The sequence below is a fragment of the Podarcis bocagei genome, assembly GCF_964188305.1.
Source record: "Podarcis bocagei genome assembly, chromosome: 5".
Classification (NCBI taxonomy): domain Eukaryota; kingdom Metazoa; phylum Chordata; class Lepidosauria; order Squamata; family Lacertidae; genus Podarcis; species Podarcis bocagei.
Genome location: NC_138129.1, coordinates 7,843,601 through 7,871,145, shown reverse-complemented (window position 1 = coordinate 7,871,145; position 27,545 = coordinate 7,843,601). Strand labels below are relative to the sequence as shown.

Sequence of the window (27,545 nt, the reverse complement as noted above, 5' to 3'; positions counted from 1 at the left end):
AGAACCGGAATCGCTCTTCATTGCAACATGCTTGCTACACCCGCTTTTTGCTTTAAAACATTGACAAGAAATATGAGCAGCTTACTGGCTGTTTGCCAAACGGTTGTTTCCAGCCATTCCCAAAAAAAATGAGTTCCTGGAATCTCTTCGCCCTCCTGCTTCTCCAGTCATATTTCGCAGGAATGTCAAGTAGTTACTCACCGGGTTTCTGAAACCCCACTGTGAGAGACAAACAGTGCAATCCTAAGCCGGGTCTACTCGGAAGTAAGCTCTGTGGATTCCAGCAGGGCTTACTCCCGGGTAAGTGGGGTTAGAACGGCAGCCAGAATCTACAACACATAGAAGCACAGCAGCATATAGAGCATACATAGGAAGCGTTCCAACATCCAGCGGACCAACACGTGGGAAAAATAACATCATCTCATCAAACAAAGAAGTATTTCCACAAGGAGTCTGTACAGTCAATGGTAAGAGGGAAAGCGTCACACATTTCCTTCTGTTCTGATCAACTTCTGCAGTGTTCTGGTGGGGTTAGTGCTTGTCCAATGTCTCCTTTTTATGCTTTTGCAAGAATAAAAATAGAAATCGTTTTTCTCAGGCACAGCAAGGAAAGATTCCATTTCTTTCCCAACACATTACATGCGTTAATGGTGCCTTGATGGGCAGTTTTGGTAAAGCAAAGCAGCAAGGAGAGGGGACAACTCTGAGCAGAGAAGCAAGAGGGGAGAGCTTCACCCTTTCCCTACCTTCCGCTTTCCTCCTCAGTCTCCCCCTGAGCTGATTTCCCCTCCCCACAGAGTTCTACGTGTATTTCACATTGCAAAAGAAATGTGAAGTACCCTGGGGTATTAACAGGTGGGGGGTGTTTTGGGGTGGAACAACAGGTGGTGGGGGAAGGATCAAGCACAGTGGAGATTGGATAGGTAAAGGGACCCCTGACCATTAGGTCCAGTCGTGACCGACTCTGGGGTTGCGGCGCTCATCTCGCTTTATTGGCCATGGGAGCCGGCATACAACTTCCGGGTCATGTGGCCAGCATGACCAAGCCACTTCTGGCGAACCAGAGCAGCGCACAGAAATGCCGTTTACCTTCCCACCGGAGTGGTACCTATTTATCTACTTGCACTTTGACGTGCTTTCAAACTGCTAGGTTGGCAGGAGCAGGGACCGAACAACGGGAGCTCACCCCGTCACGGGGATTCGAACCACCGACCTTCTGATCGGCAAGTCCTAGGCTCTGTGGTTTAACCCACAGCGCCACCTGCGTCCGGAGATTGGATAGAAGGCTGTAAATGTATGAGGCTGCTGAGCAGGGACGTCTTACCCATAGAGACTAGTGGTGCAGGGCGCCAGGGCGCGAAGTTCTGGAGAGCGCCAGGGAAGAGGCGGAGGCTGGACGCGGCGCCTCCCAGCATCAGCTCACCATCCTCACCTGCCTCCGCCATGCCGCGCCGAAGCAGCGCCGCACCCAGAGCCTCTGCCTGCCGTGGCCACCGTGGCACAAAGTGGCCAGCTGAGCCGGGAGCCACCACGGCCAGCCTCTGCCTCTTCCCCGCCGGAGGAGCTGCCCTCCAGCCGCTGCCCGTCTCCTCCAGCCCCGCAAAGCAGCGCCGTCCTCCCTAAAAAAGGTGGGCAATTCTGGGAAACGGGAGGCCACACCGGAGGGGATCTTTGCACCACGGTGCCAGATGGGCTTCAGATGGCCTTGTGCTGCTGAGCAGGAATGCATGGGGATCTGCTGGGGGCAGCCAGGGCATGGGTTGGCTCAGAGGAGGCTGGTGCGATAGGGCTACTAGGAAAGACGAATTTCAAGCAAAAACATGCAAAATTTGTTCCTGAAATCACACCCATTTGTTCCCGAAAGCTACACCCATACCTATCCCTCTCCCCAATTCTCACATCCTCCCCAACTCTCACATTACCCAGGGCCTGCCATCTCACACTAGCAGGTAAAGGTGAGTTCTTGGAGGACGTCATCAGCACCAGCCTACATCTGCACAGGTGTAGCACACCTGTGCAAGCCATCACCTGGGGAGGGTGGTGGGCTCTCCTCCTCGCTCTTCCTGCTCAGCAGCTGTTTATCGCTTTCTGACAGCTCTCCCTCATTCCGGCCTCCACAAAGTGCAACCCCACCTCCTCACGTCTCTGCTCAAAGCTTCCAAACCTGCTTTTCTCCAGGCAAAAAAACCCAACAAAACTCCACATGAGATTTTGCATGTAGCAAAAGTCGAGGGAATAAAGAGGGTCATATGAAACTCTTTTGTTTTCTAGTTCTAAATGATGATCTTGAGGTTCTTTGGAGCCTCTGCAAATGCTAAATCGATATATATCTGCAGAGCGTTTGTGGCTCTTTGTCGGTCAGATTGTTCCCTGAGCATTTCAGGGGGAAAGCAAACCCCTCCCCTCACTGTTCCTTTTGCAGAATGGGTCCTTTTTCTAGCAGGAAGCCGTTGAGATATTTGCATGGGGGGGGAACCTCTAGGGTGGTATTCAACCTCAGCAATTACCCTGAGTAAATCCAGTTGAAATGAACAAACATGACTAAATTAGGTCCATTAATTTCAATAGATCTACTCGGCGTAAAAGCTGGTTGATCAACCACCCATTATGTCTCTGACTACCAAATACTAGGAATAAATTACTGGGCAAGTCCACCACCAGCCATCTACTTGGGGGGAAATGAAAGCAGCATTATGGATCAGATCCAGTATTCTTTTCCCACAGTGGCCAACTAGATGCCTATGGGAAGTCCACAAACAGGTGCAATGACACTCTCCCAGCAACTGTTAGTTAGAGGCATGCTGTCTCTGCCACTGGCAATACAGCCATCATAGCTAGTAGCCATTGATAGCATTGATCCGGCTTTCCAAGCCATCCAACAGTTCCTTGGCTGTGATCCACCAAGACAGCGGTCGCCACGAGTTCCTAAGAGTCGACAACGCAGCACTTTGGATTCCCTGTTTTCACGCCCATAATGAACCTGAAACATTTGTTCTTTCCACATTAAGACACTTGAATTGGTTTAATTGACTAAATGCTTCATCTCGGGTTTCCATCAGGAAACCTGCCTGGAATCCACATTGCAATATGAAAGGATAATTGGATTTAAGCAGCCCTCGGCTGTATGCTTGTCCTTAGGTACTCGCTAGGCATAAGTACAGCAGCTGCTGCAGTTTATTGTACAGGGAGTACATGGAGCGGTTGTGGGGAGGGGAGTGAACTCATCTCTTCATTTTTCACCCCTTCAGTCGTCACTGATCAAACTGATGCTTTGCATCTCAATGATGTCCCTTGATTTCATTCTAGCCATGCCCGTCCGTGGCTTCTGCTGCTGCTGCATTGCGAAAAAACCTCCCTGGGTACATTAATCAAAGTGATTAATATTTATCATCGCAGCCTCTCAGGTTGCTCACTAGAGAGATTTTGCAGATGAAGTGAGGGTGCACTTTATATATATATTAAAAACAAACAAACGCAAAAGAGATTGCATTCTCCAACACCAAGTAGGTCTTTATCCTGTATCCATGCACCCATCCACTGAAGGCTGCATGAAGAGATCCTTCTGGATCTCCCTTGCTCGAGGCAGAAATGAACGGTGCAAGGTGCACCATCGTGTTCTCATGAACATTTTGGGGAAATTGTTCCCTCTCAACGCCATTCTGGCCTGTAGCTCCAACGAAGCTTGATTTTTAGAGCACATAGGAAATCCCCAGGCAACGCTTTCTCAATTGATTCCCTGCCTGATGATCTGTTGAAGTCATTCAAGCTGTACATAGTGTTGAAATGTTCCTTGCCCACGTTTCGGCATTGCCTCCTTCGTTTCAAAGCAAATTGTCTCTCTCTCTGTGTGCGTGCAAGCGAAGTCTACAGGACCTGTAGCCTTACAGAATCCAAGAGGCATAACCAAATGCAGCCTTTAGAGAGAAAGAAGAGTGTCAATCTGAGGTCACTTTTCTATATCATGGTGAAATTGGTGCTCTCATACGTTCTTCCTCCTGGCTGCCTGTGGGCCAAAACACTTGTACTTCAAAGAGCTGTTATCTGAGTCAACTCCGACGTGGGGGTCGTCGGGCTTTGCTGGCTGACAGGTACCATGGGGATTTCCACGCCTAGTCATGCGGGGTTGTTAGTCCCATCTGAGTTTTTGCAGGCATAAGCCACATCCTTGGCAATACTGCACATGCGGTTGGACATCTGCAACTCCTTCCTGAAGGCAGACGGGAAGCAGAACTTCTTGAAGCAGGTCTTAAAGTTCTCGTCCAAGAAAGCGTAGAGCACTGGGTTGAGGCAGCTGTTGGTGTAGCCCAGGGCGGTGCAAAAGTACAAGATGGCCAGCTTGAACTCGTTGTCAGCCTTGGCCCCAAGGCACCGGACCAGGACGAAGATGTGGACGGGGGTCCAGCAGATGATGAAAACGGCCACCACCACCAGGACCAGACGAGCGATGCGGCGGAGGTTCCTATCCTTCTCCTTTGATCCGGAGAGAACGCGAACGTTCTTCAGACGCCTGATCATGAGGCTGTAGCAAATGGTGATCACCATGACGGGGATCATAAAGGAGAAGAGGAATATGCAGATCCCAAATATTGGATCCCAATAATTCACAGGCTCGGGGAGTCTGATCAGGCAGTCGATCTCTGCAGAGGCAAAAAAAAGCAAAAAAAGGGTTTGGGCATGAAAAGAAAGTTTGTTATAGGGAGAGAGATTCAAAACACACTGTCACAATAGGGGCATTTATAATCTTGGGGTGGAAGAGTATTACAACCTGCAATGTTACCATCCGAGTGTAAAGAACTGAATCTACTAGGAGTTCTTTGGGGTCTCAGCTTTCAGTGTGAGGATGTCTGTCCAGATAAAGGGAAGTAATATTACACCTCTCTTCTGCCTTGGTCAGACCATACATGGAGTCCTGTGGCCATTTTTTGGACACTACAATTTAAGAAGGATATTGACAAGCTAGAATGTGTGCAGAGAAGGGTGACCAAGGTGATCAAGCCTTATGAGGAACGGTCGAAGGACTTGGGTATGTTTGGCCTGGAAAAGAGGAGACTGAGAGGAGATATGATAGCCATCTTCAAATACCTCAAGGGCTGTTACATGGAAGATGGAGCAAGCTTGTTTCCTCCTGCTCTGGAGAATTCACCCAAATCAATAGATTTAGTGAGAAAGGAGATTCTGACTAAACATCAGGAAGAACTTTCTGACAGGAAGAGCTATTCAACAGTGAAACGGACTCCCTCAGAAGGTAATGGACTCTTCTTCCTTGGAGGTTTTTAAGCAGAGGTTGGACGGGCATCTACCACAGATGCTTTAGCTGATATTTCCAGTATGTTTCTGAGCACAATTCAAAGTGTTGGTGCTGACCTTTAAAGCCCTAAACAGCCTCGGTCCTGTAAACCTGAAGGAGTGTCACTACCCCATTGTTCTGCCCAGACACTGAGGTCCAGCACCGAGGGCCTTCTGGTGGTTCCCTTGCTGCGAGAAGCCAAGTTACAGGGAACCAGGCAGAGGGCCTTCTCGGTGGTGGCACCCGCCCTGTGGAACGCCCTCCCACCAGATGTCAAAGAGAAAAACAACTACCAGACTTTTAGAAGACATCTGAATGCAGCCCTGTTTAGGGAAGCTTTTAATTTTTAATAGGTTATTGTATTTTAATAGTCTGTTGGAAGCTGCCCCGAGTGGCTGGAGAAACCCAGCCAGATGGGCAGGGTATAAATAAATTACTATTATTATTATTCCTGCATTGCAGGGCGTTGGATTAGATGACCCTTGGCATCCCTTCCAACTCTACAATTCTATTATTCTAATGCCTGACAGCCAGTGGTTAGAGTGCTGGACCAGTACCTAGGAAACCAGTGTTGAAAATCCCCAACTCTCCCTTGAAGTTGCCTTGTACAGTGCTGCCCCGCAAGACGAATGCCTCGCAAGACGGAAAACTCGCTAGACGAAAGAGTTTTCCGTTTTGGAGGTGCTTCGCAAAACAAATCTCCTATGGGCTTTCTTTGCAAGACGAAAATGTATTGTGAGTTCCTGCAGGTTTTTTTTCCTCCCCCCCCTTTTTCTAAGCCGCTAAGCTGCTTATCCGCTTATCCGCTAAGCCGATAAGCCGCTAAAAGCCGCTAATAGCGCTAATAGCGCTAATAGCGCTAATCCGCTAATCCGTCAATGGGCTTGCTTCGCAAGACGAAAAAACCGCTAGACGAAGAGAATCACAGAACGGATTCTTTTCGTCTTGCGAGGCACCACTGTACCAAGTTAAGTCATTGGCCCATCTAGCTCAGTATTCCTCACACCGACTGGTCACAGTTCTCCAGGGTTTCAGGCAGGAGTTTCTTCCAGTCCTACCTGAAGATGCCAGGGATTGGAACTGGGACCTTCTGCATGCAAAGCAGAACCTCTTCCTTTGAACTATTGTCTTCCCCCCAACCCCAAGCGACTCTCAGCAGTTCCATAATATGACTGACATCCACCAAATCTGGAACATTTGCCGTAAAAGACACTGGATAATCACTGTGTTGTAGTGGTTCTTGGCCAGTCACTTTCTCTCACTTTAACTTACTTCGCAGGGTTGTTGAGAGAACAAAAGGGGAGAGGGGAAGAAAGCTACATACAGTGGTGCCCCGCAAGACGAATGCCTCGCAAGATGGAAAACTCGCTAGACGAAAGAGTTTTCCATTTTGGAGGTGCTTCGCAAAACGAATTTCCTATGGGCTTGCTTCGCAAGACGACAATGTCTTGCGAGTTCCTGCTGGTTTTTCCCCTCCCCCCCTTTTTCTAAGCCGCTAAGCCGCTTATCAGCTGATCCGATCAGCAGATAAACCGCTAAAAGCCGCTAAAAGCCGCTAAAAGCCACTAAAAGCCGCTACAAGCCGCTAATAGCGCTAATAGCACTAATCCGCTAATCCGTCAATGGGCTTGCTTCGCAAGACGAAAAAACCGCTAGACGAAGAGAATCACAGAACGGATTCTTTTCGTCTTGCGAGGCACCACTGTATTCCACGCTGAGCTCCATGGAGGAGTGCTGGGATATAACAATAACAATAGCAATAATAACAATAACAATAATACCCCACCCATCCGACTGGGTTGCCCCAGTTACTCTGGGCAGCTTCCAATATAGTAAAAGGTAAAGGTAAAGGTACCCCTGCCCATACGGGCCAGTCTTGACAGACTCTAGGGTTGTGCGCTCATCTCACTTAAGAGGCCGGGGGCCAGCGCTGTCCGCAGACACTTCCGGGTCACGTGGCCAGCGTGACGAAGCTGCTCTGGTGAGCCAGCACCAGAGCAGCACACGGAAACACCGTTTACCTTCCCGCTATAAAGCGGTACCTATTTATCCACCTGCACTTAAGGGTGCTTTCGAACTGCTAGGTGGGCAGGAGCTGGGACCGAAAGACGGGAGCTCACCCCGCTGCGGGGATTTGAACCGCCGACCATACGATCGGCAAGTCCTAGGCACTGAGGTTTTACCCACAGCGCCACCCACGTCACTTCTAACATAGTACAGTATACAAAAACACAACAACAACAACAACAACAACAACAACAACAACAACAACAACAACAACAACAACAACAACAACACAATTGAATGCCACACATTAAAATCATCCTTCAGATGTCTGTGGAAGGATATGAATGTTATCAATAATTTTTAGGGAGCTAGGTAGGCACACAGGCACACCCAGGGATGAAATTTAGCCAATGAGCAGTAAGAGGACTAATCCACAGGCAAGTGGAACATCTGATGTTTTGGGCTTCACAAGTGCTTGAACAAGTCTTCCCTTCCACCTTAATTCCCCAAATTGTTCTGGGAGCTCAGGCGATATGTCATGGGTGGCATTAAAACCCCAGCCAAGCCCATGTAAGCTCAAGATTACTCAGAGTTATTTCACACTTGGCAAGCAGTCAGGAACGGAAACATGGGCCCCTCGAGTCTTACTAGTGAGCCCGCAAGATTCTTTTGGTTTTGTAACTTGTTGTCATGCCCAGAATTGGGAGGGGGTGCTGGCTGGCTGGGCTGGAGTTACGACGTCTCTTTGCTAAATTTGCTGACAGGTGGACTAATAACTTCACGGCGCTCTGCTTCGGGGTTCTTCTGAGGATGCCGTGCTTTGCATAGAGATTTCCACTGCTGCATTTAAAGAGCGATTCCAGCTCCATGCATCTGAAGCAAAGCTGAAATGGATTTTTACCATCTCCAAGCAAAATGCCCCCCCAGACAATGCCAAGGTGTGGGGCAGCCGCCCCCAACTTGATGCCCTCCAGAATTTCAGGATTACAGGTCCCAGCAGTCCCAGTCAGCTGCACTGGATAGAGATGATGGGAGTTGTAGTCCAAAACATCTGGAAGGGACCAGGTTAGAGGAGGCTGATATATGGAAATGTACCTGGGATGAATGTACCAGGTGGGGGAGAAATTCAGTTTGCTTTGCATTTGAATGCCAAGCCCCCTATTTTGCAGTTCCCGAAACAAACACATGAGCTGAAACACATTTATCTTTCAAAATTAGCCCTTTTCGAAACAATGGGATTCAGTTCTCCAGCTGAATAACACGAACTGAAATGTGCCTATATTTATGGAAAATACGAAGAAAAATGCTTTCTAGGGAAACGTGTTTGCAAACAAAAGGTGTATATCCACAGAAATTCACATGAATTTTCATGATAACTCACCCTAGACGCAAGCTGAAATGGAATTGTTTAAGACTGGGAAAATGATAAAGTGAGAGAAAATGAAATTGGCAGATTCATCCATCATCCTAGATGAACAGGTGGTTGTTGCTCATCCCTAGACATTCATAGTCTTTCCCGACCTTTCCCTTCCAGCCTGTTAGGCATTGCTTTTAAGCATCGCCATTTAAAACAAAACACAAAATTAATTATACAGCGACGGAATTGATCCAAAATTCAGTTGACGCAAACAAAAACCCTAACACTGCATGATAACATTGGAAGACTGGGGAAGTTCTCTGCTAAGACATTTCAGCTTGAAAAATTGGAGGCTGGCAGGGCTTCCCCCAAGTTTGCCCGACGCTGCTTTCATTCCCTGATTTGCAGATCTATAGTTATCATTCTGTTGTGGCATTGTCAGTCTCTGCCTCCGATTCTTTAATCTCTTTCAATGTCTGGCTCATACGATCAAGCCTCTTTATGACTGTTTGGTGGTCTTCCTGAGGGAGATTCATAAAGGAGCTGAGAAAATCCTCTTCCAAAGGATTTACAGAGTGCCCAGATTCCTGAAGATGATTGTCTAGAGGAATCGGCTGTTCCTTTTGGCTCACCTGGTTATTTTGATGCTGGGTATGATCCTGCGAATTCAACTCAGGCATGTCTGTTTTCCTCCCCACCTGTCAAGTTTTTTTGCAATGTCATTACTTCCATTGGGGTTCCAGGCTTTGGTTTTGTGGGCCCCTCTGAAGCACCAGTCCTCATCTTACATAAGGGTGCAACAATAGAATTGCAAAATACCCAGGCTGGAAAAACTCCTCTGCTTGACAATCTGAATTTCAGCTTGTGAATCAGTGAGGGCAGTCTAGTAGAGGGAAAAGTTTACATAAATGTTTTGGATTTGGTTTGTGGTATTCAAGGGTTCAGTCCCAACTAAGTCGATCTCTGTAAGTCCAATGTGGTTTGCAGTTGTGCCAGGACTCTTGCCAAAGGCTGGCAGCTGGCAGCTGAGATTTTTATTTTCCCCAAATGCCCCTTAGATCGAGGCCATGATATTTATGTATGGCAGTGGGGTGGCAGGAGTTGGCCCTCAAAAAATTGCCCAAACACCCCACTACCATCACACACACCTTTGAAGATTGCCAAATGGGGGAGAGGGCATTTTGATCCAAATGCACACATACACACACCTTCTGAGTGATATGCATTGCAAAATTGGATGGAGGCATTTTGCCGTGTGTGTGTGTGTGTGTGTGTGTGTGTGTGTGTGTGTGTAGTGAGTGGTATATATATTGCCAGCAGCTGATTCTACATAGTGAATCACTACAAAAATATATTGCTGCACCTAAGTTTACCAGCCAACCCCATCAGAACAATTTTACAACAAAGTAATATTTATCTACAGATAGATGAATTTGAATTGTTTGTATAGTCTGAAAAGCAAAGCTGAAAATCACAGAAGGTTGAGGAAACAATGAAAGAAAGGAATGCCCTTTCTTGTGACTTTCTTATCTTCAAAGCACTCCAGAAAGTACCTATATAGCTACGAGTGCATCATCTTTTATTATGTCTGGTAGATTTCTCATTCCTTCATTTAGCTCAAACAGCAATAAATTAAGGAATATCCAGGTAATGAGAATTAGTCTTTGAACCACAGCTGAAGGCTTTGCTGCCAACAGTTTTTGGTGATTTGGTGCCTTCAGGATGTTCTGGATTTTAATTCCATCAGCCTAGTCAACATGGCCAATGGTCAAGGATGATGGGTATTGTAGTCCAGATCATCTGGAAATGATGTTCTAGTCTTTTTCCCCAGCCCAATATTGAGTGGTTTGTACCACCTTGCATTTCCGAATGGCCCCAGCATGAAAACGTACCTTTGTCAAATCTGCTGCATGCTGGGTCTATATTTTTAGCAGGTTGGCAAAGGCTGGCATAGGTTAAAGGTCCATGTGGCAGTTATGCATTTTAGGAAAACATTGGGGAGCATTCAACTGCATTTTACTCAGAGTAGAGCTGTTGAAACTGATGAACCAAAGTTGGATTGAATCCAACTTGTTTTTCTACCAGTGCAATCCTAGCCATGTCTACTCATGCGTAAGTCCCCTTGAATCCAATGAGGCTTACTCCTGGGGAAAGTGGTGTTTAGGTTGCAGCCTAAATGAAGAAGAAAGTTTATAGATTTTAATAAAAAGGTAAAGGTAAAGGACCCCTGGCAGTTAAGTCCAGTCGCAGACGATTCTCGCTTTACAGGCCAAGGGAGCCGGCATTTGTCCACAGACAAGTTTCCGGGTCATGTGGCCAGCATGACTAAGCCGCTTCTGGTGCAACGAAACACCAAAACCAGAGCAGCGCATGGAAATGCCGTTTACCTTCCCGCCAGAGCGGTACCTACTTATCTACTTGCACTTTGACGTGCTTTCGTTGGCAGGAGCTGGGACCGAACAATGGGAGCTCACCCCATCAAAGGGATTTGAACCACCAACCTTCCAATCGGCAAGCCCAAGAGGCTCAGTGGTTTAGACCACAGTGCCACCCGCCACCCCATAGATTTTAACAATTACCTTTTAAAACAGACAGCCCATCTTGCATTCTTAACATATTTCATTTCACTCACCGTCGTTTTCATTCTCGGTCGATCCCATCACCATCACAGGAATACCAAAGACAGAGGCCAGAGCCCAAATGCAGACGTTGACGACTTTCGCCTTGTGGGGTGTGCGGATATCCAGGGCCTTGATGGGGTGGCAGATGGCAATATATCGGTCCACGCTCATCATCGTCAGCGTGAAGGTACTGGTGAACATGTTGTAGTAGTCGATGGAGATGGCAATCTTGCAGAGAGCGTTTCCAAACGGCCAGGAACCTAGGAAGGTATCGGTGCCTTGGAAAGGTAAAGTTATCAGGCACAAGGTATCGGCCAGGGCCAGGTTAAAGATGTAGATGTTGGTCGCTGTCTTCATCTTGGTGAACCTAGTGCAAGGAAGATGCAAAAATGAACAGGTGAACGAGTCTGATTTTCAGTGTGACATTTTAAAACTCTACTTTAAAAAAAAAAATCTTGTTTCAAGGAATTGCAAAACCATTGCATTATGTATTGGCCAAGTTCAATACATAGAATCATAATAAAAAAATTCCTTCCAGTAGCACCTTAAAGACCAACTAAGTTAGTTCTTGGTATAAGCTTTCGTGTGCATGCACACTTCTTCAGATACACTGAAACAGAAGTTGCCAGATCCTTCTATATAGTGAGAAGGTGGGGAGGGGTATTACTCAGAAGGGTGGTGGGAATGGGAGATTGGCAGATAGCTGAGATGAGCCTGTTGACGACTCTTAACGACTGCAATAGGTCTTACAGGAAAAGACAAGGGGTGAGAAGGTGAAAAATGGCTTAGTCATGTATAATGAGATAAGAATCCAATGTCTTTGTTCAGACCAGGTCTCTCCATGTAACTGATACATAGAATCATGGAATTGTAGAGTTGGAAGGGACCCCAAGATTCATCTAGTCCAATCCCCTGCAATGCAGGAATCCTGGCCCTAGACTTTGAAGCACTGACCTTCTGGCTAACAGCCAGATACACTGACCCACTGCACCACCTGGAGAGTAATTTGCTAAGCTCCCGCCGCCTTTTAAAATCCAACAGCCTCCACAATTAGGAATGTTGGAAGCAAAATCTGTTTCAGATTGTTGCAAACAGATTCCAACTAGGATGGGTTGGGAGAGCAGCAGAGACACATTCTCGGTTCATTATCAACCTATTAGACACCCAGAGAGATCTTACTTAGCTCCAGTGGAAATTTCCATGTTCCTTTCACACATGCAGAGCCATTTTCCATTTCAATGTACAATTAAATAATTATACTTAACCATGTCCACGTCCTGATTTTAAAGTATTATACTTTCCTTTTAGGTATTCTCCACACCTGTGCTAATTTGCCATTGTTCGACGATACCTGAAAAATGTCTTTCAAGCTTAAGTATTTAAAGATTTATTTGTTTGTTTTAAGATGCAGGGATTTCAGGATTACACTGTCCTGTCTACGATCGCAAATGCTCTCATTCCTCTTCAGCTTCCTGATGGCGGTTTATGCGTGCAGCTACCAGATGAATCTAGGTGTGCATGTTGCTAAAATAATACAAGCACACAGCCAGTTATTTACTATTAAGTTAATCTTTATCCTTGTTGGGGGAAACAGCTAAAAATATTTCCAGGTGTGTGTGTGTGTGTGTGTGTGTGTGTGTGTGTGTGTGTGTGTGTAGGGAAAGGGCTCATTGATTCCAGAATAAGGACTGATCACTGCATCCATATATTTAAGCACAGAGGACTGCATGAGTCATCAGGCAAAAAAACTCACTCGGTAGATGTGTTGGTCCAGAGAAAAGAGCATGTATATAGTTCAGTGACAGAGGACATGTTTTGCACGTAGAAGGTTCCAAATCCAATCCCCAGCAACTCCAATTAAGAAGATTTTGTGTGGCAGGGTTGAGCCAACTGGGCTGAGTCACCATGGCAGGTCTGCCACCACCGCATGACGTACGGAGACTGCGGGAAGTGCCCCCCTGCTGCCAGAACCAAATCCTCCAGCATTGGGTCCCATTGCTGCTGCTAAAGCAACAGCCAGCAGGGACTGGAGCTGTGGACTCCATGCCTAAACTAGCTGGCTTTGCCATTTTAATTCAGAGGAAAGCCATAGCTCAGTGGTGCAGAATCTGCTTTGCATGCAGCAGGTTCCGGGTTCAATCCCCAGCACCCCCAGGTCAAGTGAGGAACAAGCTCTGCCAGAAACCCTGGAGAGCTTCTGCCAATCAGGGTAGGCAATACTGATGTTAGGGACTGGCTGGATGAGGAAGAGTACTGGGTAAGGCCTGCCCAAGAGCCCCCCATGGATGACACAGAAGACAATGGCTTAGACCCCGAGTCGTGGTGGTGGGTGTCAGGGGTCCAAGGTTCCCAGCTTCATAACACAGTAAGCATAGGCAATTGCAAATTATTGCCAAAACAAACAGATAGCTCCAAATGGCTCTGACAAAGCCTCCAGCATCATTACTCAAGATGACCCTTCTGAAGACTTCTTCCGGTGTCCATCGAAGATATTGAACTTACGACTTTTACATCTCTTGTTTTGCTTTCTATCTAGCAGTCCTCCCATTCACCAACTCTTCGGACTTAGTGGGTCAGCTCCAACCTCTTCCTGTTCTGAGAGGCTGAGTCTATTTATGCCTTTTTGTGCTTCCTGTGAGCTTCTTCTGTGTTCTAGCCTGCTCTCAGCTCCTGCCTTATCAGCCTGCCCGTCAAGGTTAGGAAGAGCCGAAGTCTGCAGCTGCCGGCTCTCCCTTGCCTGACTAACATCTAAGTGTCTTTGTTCCTAGCTGCTTTCTGCAGTTGGCTTCAAACCTTCGCTTGCAACTGGCTCATTCCTGACAGTGGGACACTGGGGAGCAATCTGGGGAAAGGATGAGCTGGGAGGTGCTAGAAGCTGGGGGGTAGAGTGATCAAGGTGGGTCAGATGAAGGAGGCCCTTCCAGGACAGGTGTAGAGGCAAAGAGTCACAGTGTGAGTGCTGACTCAGACAGAAAGGAGTCAGAGGTTGCCATTGCAAGAAGAAGAGGAGGAGGAGGAGGAGTTTGGATTTGATATCCCGCTTTATCACTACCCAAAGGAGTCTCAAAGCAGCTAACATTCTCCTTTCCCTTCCTTCCCCACAACAAACACTCTGTGAGGCTGAGAGACTTCAAAGATGTGTGACTAGCCCAAGGTCACCCAGCAGCTGCATGTGGAGGAGCGGAGATGCGAACCCAGTTCACCAGATTACGAGACTACCGCTCTTAATCACTACACCACGCTGGCTCTCAGAGTCCCAGTCCTGCTGGTTTTCCTCGCCCTTTGACACTTTGCTCAAGGAGAGTCCTGCACGTTGCTAAGCAATGGGCCAGACAGGCCCAGAGGAGGAGACCCCCCCTTTGAGGCAGCATTTTCTGTTTGGGACGGATCCAGAGTGAGAGCCTAGAAGGGGAAGACAGGCCCAGTGGTCAGTCTCAGCAATGTCTCCAGTTGAATAAGATGAGCCAGAGGAACTCTGCTGTCGTTACTTTCTGTGAATAGAAACTAATTGAATTTTGTGCCTTCTTTCCTGCCCTGTGGATGGCCTGTGCCTGCCTGACAGCTCCTTGACAACTGAGCTAGGTGCACCCCATGTTCCTAATGGATCCCCAGGTTCTTAATTACGCCAGCCCTATGTACATCAGGTCCAGCATATTTGAAGCAGTTGGACCAGTAAGGTCAGGCACACTGTCTGGCGCTGGAATTAGTGTTATTGCCAAACTACCACATCACCACTGCCAGGTGAGCAGGCACGCTAACTGACTGTCCGCAGAAGAACGTGGCTCAGTGGGGTGGCCGATTGATGGCATGGCTCACTGGGGATCCAGGCCATGCCCCTGAACTCCCCACCACTGCTCTCTTAACGATGAGGATGCATAATTATCCTTGATTATCCTGACATTTGCATAGCCTCTGTGTAAGTGTGACACGAAGCCAGAGTAGGTGTGAAAAAGACAGCATTGTGTGGAAGAAAAGGATTTCAGCAGGTGTTGCTTTCATGACAACCTGCACCTGGTGAAATGTCATCTTCTGCATCTTCTTTTGCATGTAAGCCCTGTGACCAGACAGCAAAATAAAATAAAAAATGAGAATCACTGCACCAGCACTGAATCTTGTTGCAGCAAAATCCCAGAGGCCAAGAACTGAGAAGTCCAACTTTATCCAGCACCTGTCATCCTATCCATGTAACTGATATACAAATTGTGTTGATTACATGCAACTAAAATATACCAATTAGCATCAGCTTGCTTGCTTCTGATATTCTTTAGATGCGCCATTCATTGCAGAACATGTTGTCTGTGCTTGATCTAAATAAACAAGCGAGGCTTTTTGCACCAGTCCGTCCAGATATGGGCAAGCTAATCTAGGTTTCTCTCGCTTTATCACCAGCCGTCAACACGTATTTGAAAGCTGAATAGGCTGCCCTTTAATGGCTCACAGAGCTAAATGGTTTGACCATGTCTCAACATCGGTTTGGGTGTCATAAGGCAGCTCTCTCTTAATTGCAAAGCAGAATGGAAGGGATTTTTTTTTCCCGGTGGTGAAGGAGATTGTGAGGTTTTAGGACAACTGGTGAGTAGTTTTATCCTTTTTCATTAAATGTATGTACAGCCCTTCATCTGAAGACCACAGGGTGGTTTACAGTACAGAAACAAAAAAATACATAACACTACCACCAACAACAAAAAGTGGCTCATGTAGTAGAAATTATAGTATATGCTTTGATAGCTAGAGATGTGAAGAGATGTAAAAACTGAATAGAAATGAAAAGGATATTCTTAGAAGCAGTGCTTTTTTCTGGGGGGGATACAGGGGTACACATACCCTCAAACATTTTGAGAATCTTTGTACTTTTGTCCATTTACTGTATTTATTTTCCCCGATTTGAACTATAAAATGGTGGTTTTCTTGAGTCAAAATGAGAGTACCCCTAGGGGGGAGCAGTGGTTAGAAGAATCTACTTAGGCTGCATTAAGAATGTGCCAACACACGTTGTGTGTTTGAGAATTGATCTGCTCAATTTTGCACCCCCTTGGCTCTGCACCTTGTGGGGGGGAACTGCCCGTACCACCCTAAATCTGGCGTTCCCACCTGAATCCACCGTTGGATGTCTTTTGCAGAAGGAGTTTGCCTCTTCCCTGACTTGTGGATGTGTGCTTCACTGCCCTGTCGATACTCCTATATATAGCACGGCTTTTGATTACTCTGCACGAAGACATCGACTCAGTGCTAATTACATTTGCATTTGACTTGCTCCAGTTGCCTGTTGCAACTATGTGTCTGTGCATAAGGACTGAGATGCAAAGAAAAATGAAAGGCATGGGAGCGCTTTGATGGGCTTCTGATAATGTATTTGCCTTGCCTTGCACTCAAATTTAATTTAATTTTATCCCTCCTATGTGCAGCGAATTTCTTTTTGGTCATCATTAGAGATCAGATTATTGGAAGAATATTAACTTCATTTGTCTGTTTTCCTGCTGCCCACTTCCCTCCTCCGCTGCCTGTTTTCCTTGGAGGTCAGTTAATATGGAGGCAAGAAAACCATTCTTCCTAAAGAGGAATGAGGCCATGGCCCAGTGTTCTCTGCCACCTTGGTGGGGCATGAACACAATCATGATTACACTAAATACTTTGTAGACCAGAAACCCCACACCAGGGGCAGCAGGTCCCAGTTTGCCACCTGAGACGAAATAGAAAGGTGGGTTCAACCACAGAGCCTAGGACTTGCCGATCAGAAGGTCGGCGGTTCGAATCCCTGCGATGGGATGAGCTCCCGTTGCTCGGTCCCTGCTCCTGCCAACCTAGCAGTTCGAAAGCACATCAAAGTGCAAGTAGATAAATAGGTACCACTCTGGTGGGAAGGTAAACGGCATTTCCGTGTGCTGCTCTGGTTTGCCAGAAGCGGCTTAGTCATGCTGGCCACATGACCCAGAAGCTGTACGCTGGCTCCCTCGGCCAATAAAGCGAGATGAGCGCCGCAACCCCAGAGTCGGCCATGACTGCACCTAATGGTCAGGGGTCCCTTTACCTTTACCTTTACCTTTACCCTCATCCCAATGGATGCTTCCCTTGCCTGTGTCATGTGGTAGAGCCCATGAAGCAGTGGAGACAGTGGTTCTGGTGAGATTTTAGTGAGATACCCCAGTGGGGTAGATATATATTTATAGGACCCACCCTGCTTTTGTGATTGTTAGGTTGTTTTTAACTGTTTTAATACAGTGGTACCTTGGTTCTCAAACTTAATCTGTTCCAGAAGTCCATTCCAAAACCAAAGCATTCCAAAACCAAGGCGTGCTTTCGCACAGAAAGTAATGCAAAGGGGATTAATCCATTCCAGCAATTTAACATGAATTTTACTATCTAACAAGAACATCGATCCATAAAATGAAAGCAATAAACAACGTACTGCAGTCACACAATCAATCCATCAGTAGCTAAACTGGGTTCTACAGTGTCACAAAAACAAAACAAAAAAGCCACCAAAACCCAAAATAAATAGCAAAAACAGATAGACCTCAGCATAACACTCAAAACAGAAGTGGGGCACTCAAATCAGAAGCGTAACACTCAAAACGGAGCATGTTCCGCTTCTGAAAAAAGTTCGCAAACCGGAACACTTACTTCAAAAGCAGTGTTTGGGTTCCAAGTTGTTTGAGCATTTGAGAACCGAGGTACCACTGTATTGTGCTCTAATGTTGTAATCCACCTTGGGACCTTAGGGTGAAGGGCAGGCAAAAAATAAATAAATGAACTTTGCAATGAAAGGGTTGGGAACAGGGGAGGACTTTGGCCTTTCAAATTTCCGTGGCACCCTGGCCAGAATCTGATCACTGTCACCCCGGCTCTCGCCTTCTATTCAATTCAATTCACTATGTCATAGTTACGACACCCTGCAGCGCCCCCAAAGAATTGATGCCCAGTGCAACGGATCCAGACGTGCTGCCCTAAATCCGCCTCTGTTGGGAGCATAGCTGTCAACTTTTCCCTTTTCTTGCGAGGAATCCTATTTGGAATAAGGGAGTTTCCCTTAAAAAAAGGGCAAAATTGACAGCTATGGTTGGGAGGCATGGGAAACTCCATTTCTCACACTTCCCATTGCACCCAGACTCTAAAGATGGGGCTCACTGCTCCCTTTTTCAGTCCTCCCTGCTGCAGCCCTTCTTCTTTGCCCTGGCAAATTCAGGGAAATTAGTGAGGAGGATTAGCACAGAGGTCCAACAAGCCTTGGTTGTACTGCCGTTCTCTGAAGAAACCTCAGAGAGACCCTCGCTGGATATTTAAAGCTACCCTATTGTTTTTCAGTCTGGTGTGCTTTGAGTCGGACCAGGCATACATGAGCCTAAGTATCTCCACGGAGGGTGAAGCGAGAAAACCTTTCGCGAATGTGTTCCGTTTGATTCTAAATGCACGCAGGGCTGAGAAAGGCGAGTGGCGAGAGAGACGCAAACAATCACACAGCTACCCAGCACGTCATTGCAGAATAATTTTGAGCAATGCTTCTCAGCAGGAGCATTCATCAGCCGGTGAGCTGCTTTTATTGCTGCTCTCAAATAAGGATATTAAATGGAAGGCAGGGAGAGGAGAACGAAGCCAACAGATTTGGAAATGCAGGCGAATGGATGGACGGGTTGATTTGGAGATAAAATGCACACACATACACACATCTGAAATTTACCCTCTCGGTTTAAGAAAGCATGTAAGGTTCTTGGAGCATGTAATCCCCCACAGTGCATAACTACAGACAAGTCTCAGGATATTTTTTTTATTTTAAAGAACCCCCCCAGGAGGCTAAATGATGAGAAGAAGGAAAGACAGAAGACTGGGAGAACCGCCTGCTACCTGCTACCAAAGGAAGATTAACAGGTAGAACAGGAATCCTGAGTGCTTCCATTTAATTACTTCTCAGAAGTATGAATTGTGCGGATGATTGACTGGGCTATTAAAAATAGACATCTTCTTAGCCAAAGAAGAAGAAGAAGAAGAAGTAATATGAAGGAATGGGCAAAACTGTCAGTTTCAATTTCGCATTTTCTCCATCTTATATTCAGTTCCCTACATCTCCGCATCAGTTAGAGATTGGAAAGGGGGGAAATCCTCTCAAAAATATGCCGGCATTTGAATGCACTTTTCTCTTGCAGCCAATTTGCCTTCAGATTCGTTTTGCAATGTCTCCTTCACTTGTCCTGATTGTATGTTTATTTTATTTTAATAATAATAATTAATAATAATAATAATAATAATAACATCACCACCACCAACAACAATAAACTTTTATTTGTATCCTGCCCTCCCCAGCTGAAACCGGGCTCAGGGCGGCTAACATCAAATATAGAACATTGGTATAAAATGAAACAATAATTAAATTACCTCCTAAAAACAAATCAGGATCAAATTAAAATCTAATTAGGTGGCTTTCTGCAGGATTAGAGTTCCGCATGGATTTTATTTTATTTTATTTTATTTTATTTTATTTTATTTTATTTTATTTTATTTTATTTTATTTTATTTTATTTTATTTTATTTTATTTTATTTATTTTATTTTATTTTATTTTTAAAAAACTCTAAAATACCCCCCTCCCAAATTCCTTTGGGGCTGAATCTGGGGTGGGTCAGGGGGTCCCTGGGTGGTCCCAGAGAAATTTAGCCTGCCTCAGGACACCAAACTGGGAGTGGTAGCTAATGCCACAGAAGATAGAATTGGGATTTAAGACGAGTTTAACAGATTGGAGAACTGGGCCCAAACTAACAAAATTAATTTCAGTAAGGACAAGTGCGAGGTTCTGCACAAATATAAGACACCAGGCTTACTAGCAGTACATGTGAAAAGGATCATGGGGTCTTGGTGGACCACAAGCTCAAGATGAGTCAACAATGTGATGCAGGAGCAAAAAGAAGCTACAGTGGTACCTCGGGTTAAGTACTTAATTCATTCTGGAGGTCCATACTTAACCTGGAACTGTTCTTAACCTGAAGCACCACTTTAGCTAATGGGGCCTCCTGCTGCCGCGCCGCCGGAGCACGATTTCTGTTCTCATCCTGAAGCAAAGTTCTTAACCTGAAGCACTGTTTCTGGGTTGGCGGAGTCTGTAACCTGAAGCGTATGTAACCTGAAGCGTATATAACCCGAGGTACCACTGTAATGCTATTCTAGGCTGCACCAACAGCAGTATAGTATTCAAGATCAAGGGAAGTAACAGTACCACTCTATTCTGTCTTGGTCAGACCACACCTGGAATACTGGTGTCCAGTTCTGGGGACCACAATTTAAGAAGGATGTTGAAAAGCTGGAACGTGTGTGGAGGAGGGCAACCAAGATGATCAAAGGTCTGGAAACGATGCCTTATGAGGAATGGTTGAAGGAGCTGGGTATGTTTAGGCTGGAAAAGAGGAGACTGAGAGGAGATCTGATAACTACTGTGGAAGAATGGTTCTTGAAATTAATGGATTTGGCTGAGATAGCAAAATTGATGTGTTTAATTAGAGAAAAATCATTGTTGACTTTTATTAATGATTGGAAACCGCTTATGGACTTTTTGTGCAAAAAAAGCATAATGAGCTTGTGATATCTGGGTTTGAAGACTGAAAAAAGGAGCAAGGAGCTTGCATAAGTCCAGAAAGCTGATAGACAGACAATTGGAAGTACCGTATTTTTCGCTCTATAACACGCACCCGACCATAACACGCACGTAGTTTTTAGAGGAGGAAAATCCGCAGGCATGCCACCCGTAGGCATTCCCTCCATAACACGCACAGACATTTCCCCTTACTTTCTAGGAGGAAAAAAGTGAGTGTTATGGTGCAAAAAATATGGTATTTTCTTTTTCTTTTCTTTCTTTTCTTTCTTTCAGTTTTTATGTTAACTCTTGTATATCACTTTTTGTTACATTTTTTAAAGCTTTAATTTTTAAAAAATAGCATTCGAAAAGACGAGATGGAGAAGAGATATGACAGCCATCTTCCAATATGTAGAAGGCTGTCACATGGCGCAAGCTCGTTTCTCCTGCTCCAAAGGTTAGAACCCAAACCGATGGTTTCAAGTTACAAGAAAGGTGTTTCCGACTAAACATCTGGAGGAACTTTCTGACGGTAAGAGACGTTTGACAGTGGAACACTGTCTTAAGTGCTAATCCTCTTTCTATAAACCGCTTCTCAACTGTCCTCTCCAATGCCTATAGAACCAGCCCCCCCCCCACCTTAGAAGACAATTCCAGCTACGTCAGGCCCAGCACCCTGTTCTCACAGTGGCCAACCAGCTATCTGTGGGAAATGCACAAGAAAGACCTGAACACAACAGCTTTCTCCCCAGCAGCACTCTCCAGCAAAGGGTCTTCAGGGGACAACTCTGCCATTCGTTGGCCGTCATAAAACAGCAATGAGAATTTCAACAAGTAAATACAGTGGTACCTCGAGTTACATACGCTTCAGGTTAACCCAGAAATGATACCTTGGGTTAAGAACTTTGCTTCAGGATGAGAACAGAAATCATGCAGCAGCGGCGCGGCAGCAGCAGGAGGCCCCATTAGCTAAAGTGGTGCTTCAGGTTAAGAACAGTTTCAGGTTAAGAACGGCCCTCCAGAACAAATTAAGTACTTAACCCGAGGTACCACTGTAAATACATGATAAATTATCAATAACCTAATCAGCCGCTTTGCAAGAAAAGCGTTTGAAAAATAATGATCACAAACTGATGCAGAAATGTGGAGAACCGAATTTAATTGGAAAAAGGAGAAACTGAGAGAGATAAAGGTAAAGGTAAAAGAACCCTGGATGGTTAAGTCCAGTCAAAGGTGACTCTAGGGTTGCGGCACTCATCTCACGTTCAGGCCAAAGGAGCCGGCGTTTGTCCACAGACACTTTTCCAGGTCATGTGACCAACAGGACTAAACTACTACTGGTGCACGGAGGACCGTGATGAGTGCCAGAGCGCACAGAAACACCGTTTACCTTCCCGCCACAGCGTTACCTATTTATCTACTTGCACTGGTGTGCTTTCAAAGGGAGATTCCAACTAAACATTAGGAATAATGTTTTTTCTGGTAAGAACCAATGGAATAGACTCCCTTGGTGGACTCTCCTTCATTGAAGGTTGGCTGGCCTTCTGTTAAGGATTCTTCAGCTGCGATTCTCGCATTGCAGAAGGTTAGACCAGATGACATTTGAGTTCCCTTCCAACTCTACAATTCTATGATTCTATGAATCTATGATTTTAATCATCTAACTTCACTGCCCAATGGTTGTGGCCCTAGTGGACTGAATTTAAGTTAGGGTTGAGTCCATTTGCAGGTGACCTAGGACCTCTCAGTAGAGTTGCCATATATATTTCAAAAAATTGTTGATGAGCTTTTTTTTTGCAGGAATACCTCAAAACGCCAAAAAAATCTAGACATATGGCAGCCCTACCACTCAGAGCCTGTGCTTCTGTTTCCTACTTCTTCTCTGTCAGATGGGCAGCAGTGGGGCAGATGAGGTTTCCTTTCCTACTCATGAAAGTCTAATTCCACAAGGTGTAGAAAAACTGAATACTGAAGTGGAAAATCCAGTTAGCCTAAAATAGAATGGGGGAAGATGTAAATAAGGTATGGATGACATGATTGTATTATTATTTAACATAATTTATGTACTACTTGATTGTAATGAAACTCCTAAGCAGTTTACCAAAATAAAAAAAATGAAATGATCAATAAAACACAGTTTAAAAACAGGTATTTTAAATACAGGTAAGTAGTCATGTTGGTCAGCCGTAGTCGAAACAAAATAAAAAATTTCCTTCCAGTGTGCACAAAAGCTCATACCAATAACAAACTTAGTTGGTCTCAACCTAGCAGTTCAAAAGCATGTCAAAGTGCAAGTAGATAAATAGGTACCGCTCCGGCGGGAAGGTAAACGGCGCTTCTGTGCGCTGCTCTGGTTTGCCAGAAGCGGCTTAGTCATGCTGGCCACATGACCTGGAAGCTGTACGCCGGCTCCCTCAGCCAATAAAGCAAGATGAGCGCCGCAACCCCAGAGTCGGTCACGACTGGACCTAATGGTCAGGGGTCCCTTTACCTTTTTAAGGTGCTACTGGAAGGAATTTTTTATTAATCATCCAAAAGATAATTGAAGTCAACAACAGGATTATTATTTTTAAAAGTGTTTTAATCTCAACTTCTACATGACTGTATAGGCTTAGGGGTCAGCAAACTTTTTCAGCAGGGGGCCGGTCCACTGACCCTCAGACCTTTGGGGGGGGCAGACTCTTGGGGGTGGGGAGAACAAATTCCTATGCCCCACAAATAACCCAGAGATGCGTTTTAAATAAAAGCACACATTCTACTCATGTAAAAACACACTGATTCCCAAACCATCTGCAGGCCAGATTTAGAAGGTGATTGGGCCGGATCCGGCCCCTGGGTCTTAGTTTGCCTACCCATGGGCTTACCTAAACAAAAATCTTTGTCAGCAGGTGCCGAAAAGTGAATAATGAGCACACGCACCTGATTCAATAAGCAGGGAGTTCTAAAGTAACACCTGAAACTGTGCCACTTCCACAGATAAAAGTGGTTGAGTATAGAATCATAGAATCATAGAATCATAGAGTTGGAAGAGACCACAAGGGCCATCGAGTCCAACCCCCCTGCCAAGCAGGAAACACCATCAGAGCACTCCTGACATATGGTTGTCAAGCCTCTGCTTAAAGACCTCCAAAGTAGGAGACTCCACCACACTCCTTGGCAGCAAATTCCACTGTCGAACAGCTCTTACTGTCAGGAAGTTCTTCCTAATGTTTAGGTGGAATCTTCTTTCTTGTAGTTTGGATCCATTGCTCCGTGTCCGCTTCTCTGGAGCAGCAGAAAACAACCTTTAGCTAAGGAGATCCTTCAAACAAGCTGGTCTGAAGCGGTTATGCACTTCCTTTGCTAATAGTAACACTTTGAACTTGTCTTAGTCGCAAACCAGCAACCAGCTCAGATCTCTAACCCAACTCTGTTGAGAAAGCTCAGTCAGCAGACCATGAGACTCTTAATCTCAGGGTCGTGGGGTCGTGGGGTTGAGCCCCACGTTGGGCGAAAGATCCCTGCATTGCAGGGGGTCAAACTCGAAGACCCTCATGGTCCCTTCCAACTCTTCAGTTCTTTGATTCTATGACTTACATACACACTGATGTCCAGCACACTTCTGGGCCTAATTCAAAGGAAAGCCCTAAATGACTTGGGACCAGGTGACCTGAAGGATCATCTCCTCCCACACATAGCTGCCTGGATCCTGAAATTAACTTCAAAGGCCCTTTTCCAGGCTCCCCACCAAGTGAGGTACAACAGGTGTCTACAGGAGAAAGGGCTCCTAAGTGGTGGCCCCTCGGTTATAGGAATGCCCTCCCCAAAGAGTCCCTCCTGGCACCTTATTTGTGGCCTTTTCAGCATCTTTTTAGATTGTGAACCTTTAAATCCACAGACATTTAGATCTGGTGCCTGCTTTTGAAGATACTGTGCATTTCTCTATACCGTCTTACACCTTGCTGTAAAATGTTTACATTTAATGTTTCCCCTGGATTTGAGTACTATTTTATTGTACTGGGGTTGTCTAGAATTGTTTTATTGTTTGCAAGCTGCCCAGAGACCATTTTTTAATCAGGTGGCATATAAATAGTGATTAAAAAACTCAAATGAAGAATGCATTTTCAGTTCCTTCGGTACATTTATGCTTCCCCCGTTCCCAACATGGGAAAAAAACCACTGTCGACCACCAACACCCCACAGAAAACCCAGTCTTGAAGTGACTGTGTATATATCTTTGCATCATGTTCCATTTTGTGCTCTGTGTTTTACCCATCATTGGACATCATTGTATATATATCAAACACCCCACAGCAAGAATTTTGAGGCAACGGTGTGTATAGTTGCATCAAGAGTCCCTTTTCTTTCTTTTTTGCAGTGTTTTAAGAATGCATCAGTAATGAAAATTTGATGCAATTGAAATGATGGAATGGACACCTGCAGCAAACTCCAGTTAAGAATTTTCTTCTTAAAGGTTTTTGTAATGGGCTGTGCACTATTGTGGCAACATATCATTACTAAGGGGGAAAAACTAACCTGTTACATGAGGGTGACCATATGTTGATAGTACTTAAACATACATAATTGAAAACAGCAACAAGAGTATTTGAAAATGCAGCCGTGTGCGTGGAATAAGAAAGCAAATCCAAGTTCATTCTCTTATATATGATTGTAGCAGTGATGGCAATGTGAAAACATGGGTCCAAGCAGTTTTCCACTTGTCTTGGGTTTTGTAGGCATGAGTCTGAGCGGTTTTGCCTTTGCCCCACTGTCCCCCACCCACCCCCTAGAAATCCCACTATTTAGTATTAAGTGAGAGCAAGCATCAATCCAGAGAAAACCTGGTGGATGTTTGCTCTGATCCAGCAGTAAACGGGGAGTTTTCCTGGGGGGCAGGTTCAGGAGCAAGCTCTGGTGGTTGAGTCCTGAGATAACACTATCTCATCCAGGGCCAACCTATGACGCACATGCCTAAGCAGGGATTGGTACCCGAGTTTCCCATGTTCAGACAAAGCACCCCATCTCCCCACAATGATCACACCATTGGGGACCCCACATTGGATCATTCCAAGCCATTCCGATGCAGACAAATTGGCCTTCCAGAAAGTCACTCCAACCTGCCTCAACCTTCTGCCCTGTTTTGCAGATCTAAGCCACTTGTGACTTAGTCCTCAGTTCAAATCCACGGCAAGCATCCTAATAAATGAAGAACCCATTTGTTTATGAGGCTTTGCTTCAGCAAGCCACCCTTCTCTCATGCAGTCAGTCTCCGTTTGCAATATGGATTTAATAACGCTGGCCTACTTTGCAGGGTTGCTGCAAGGATTAGAACAAGGCGATGCTACTGGGTGGGTTCTGGACAGTCTGCACACACCTCATAAAAGCGACTGCTTCAAGCTGATGGCCTAGAAAAACCTCCATTCTCTGCTAGGAGACAGCGAGAGAAAGGAATCTAGCACATGCTCAGAGAAACCCTTGCCTTTATTGCCGTTTCTCGAAGGCCAGAGAAGAGATCCTCAAAGGTAAGCGGCGATGAGCTCTCCGTCAAAGAGAGCCTTTCTCTGCACAGAAGGCTGTGCATTCCTGGGTTAACCCACCTGCATGCTTGGCTTACCTGATGATCACATACATGACGGAGCAGTTCCCCACCAGCCCCACGATGCAGACGATGGAGTAGACGATGACAATTGTGACCTTGATGCCCATGGGCAGGAAGCCATCTGCTGTCCCATTGTGGAACCACTCGCCCAAGCTGAGGTTCCAGAGGGACGAGTCGTTGACCAGCTTCCTCATATAGTAGACATCCTCCGCTTGGATGTGGAGGAGGGGGTCCATGCTGGATGCAGCAAGGTGGGAGCAGCGAAGCTCTGGAGGTGCAGAGAGGGTAGGGAGGAGACGACACAGGGTTAATCGCGATAACCCAGATTTCTGGCACAGGGGACAATATTATTTTGGCGTGAGGAGGGAATGCAGCAGCCCTGCAAAGGCGCTGCATGCGTGCTAATCACATCACGCCTTTCTAACCCGCTTGAAGAAGGAGGTCTGCCAGGGAGACTTTGAAAGGGACTTGCAGCTGGATTTAAGACAGCCGCCGCCGCCGCACGCCCCTTTGCACAAAGAAAGAGGCTGCAGACGGGCAAGACACCCCCCCCCTTTCCCGTGCATGCAGGGAATAATCCATCGCCTGCACTTGCTTTCTGCTGCAGAGAAACCTTCCCTTCAAAGTGCACCTCGCAACGCTGGCAGGTGAATGATCGCAGAATGCAAGGCTGTAGGGCCGAAAAGGGGGCGGCTTTTCTTAAAAGCAATTATCTGGAAGAAAGCATCATGCACTGTTTTGTTGCGAAAGCTGCATCAAGTCCGGTCCCCCGAACCCCAAGAAAAAAGAACCCAACACCAGGTTAACTGCAAAGGACACCTTCCCGCTTACCTTGGGGAACACGTCTTCTTTCCTGGAACGCAGGTCTTTGGGGATGGGTGGTCTTTGCTTTTCAGCAGCGCCGTGGCCCAGGCATGACGTCCCCTGGAAAGGAGTTGAGCGAGACAAAGCCGACCTAAAAGAGAGAACTCCCTCTCTCTCTCTCCTCCCTCTCTTTCTCGCAGGCTGCTTGCTTCCCCCCCACGGCTCTGAGGAGCTGAGGCTTCAGCAGCGATCTGGATGTGATGCGGAAGAAAAATCCAACTTGGAGAGGGGGTGGGGAAGGGGAGCGGGTTATGCCAAGAAGCGCAACACACACAC

The 27,545-nt window shown here is 46.1% G+C and overlaps 1 protein-coding gene across 1 annotated transcript; it reads right to left on the bottom strand.

Moving 5' to 3' along the window:
• Nucleotides 1-1,610: 1,610 nt before the first annotated feature.
• Nucleotides 1,611-27,545, bottom strand: OPRL1 (opioid related nociceptin receptor 1). Its single transcript, XM_081196579.1, has 4 exons — nt 27,237-27,545; nt 26,421-26,673; nt 11,284-11,639; nt 1,611-4,637 (listed from the first exon to the last, which is right to left on the bottom strand). The coding sequence occupies exons 2-4, from the start codon at nt 26,639-26,641 to the stop codon at nt 4,114-4,116; spliced, it is 1,101 nt and encodes a 366-aa protein (XP_081052705.1). The 5' UTR covers nt 26,642-26,673; nt 27,237-27,545; the 3' UTR covers nt 1,611-4,113.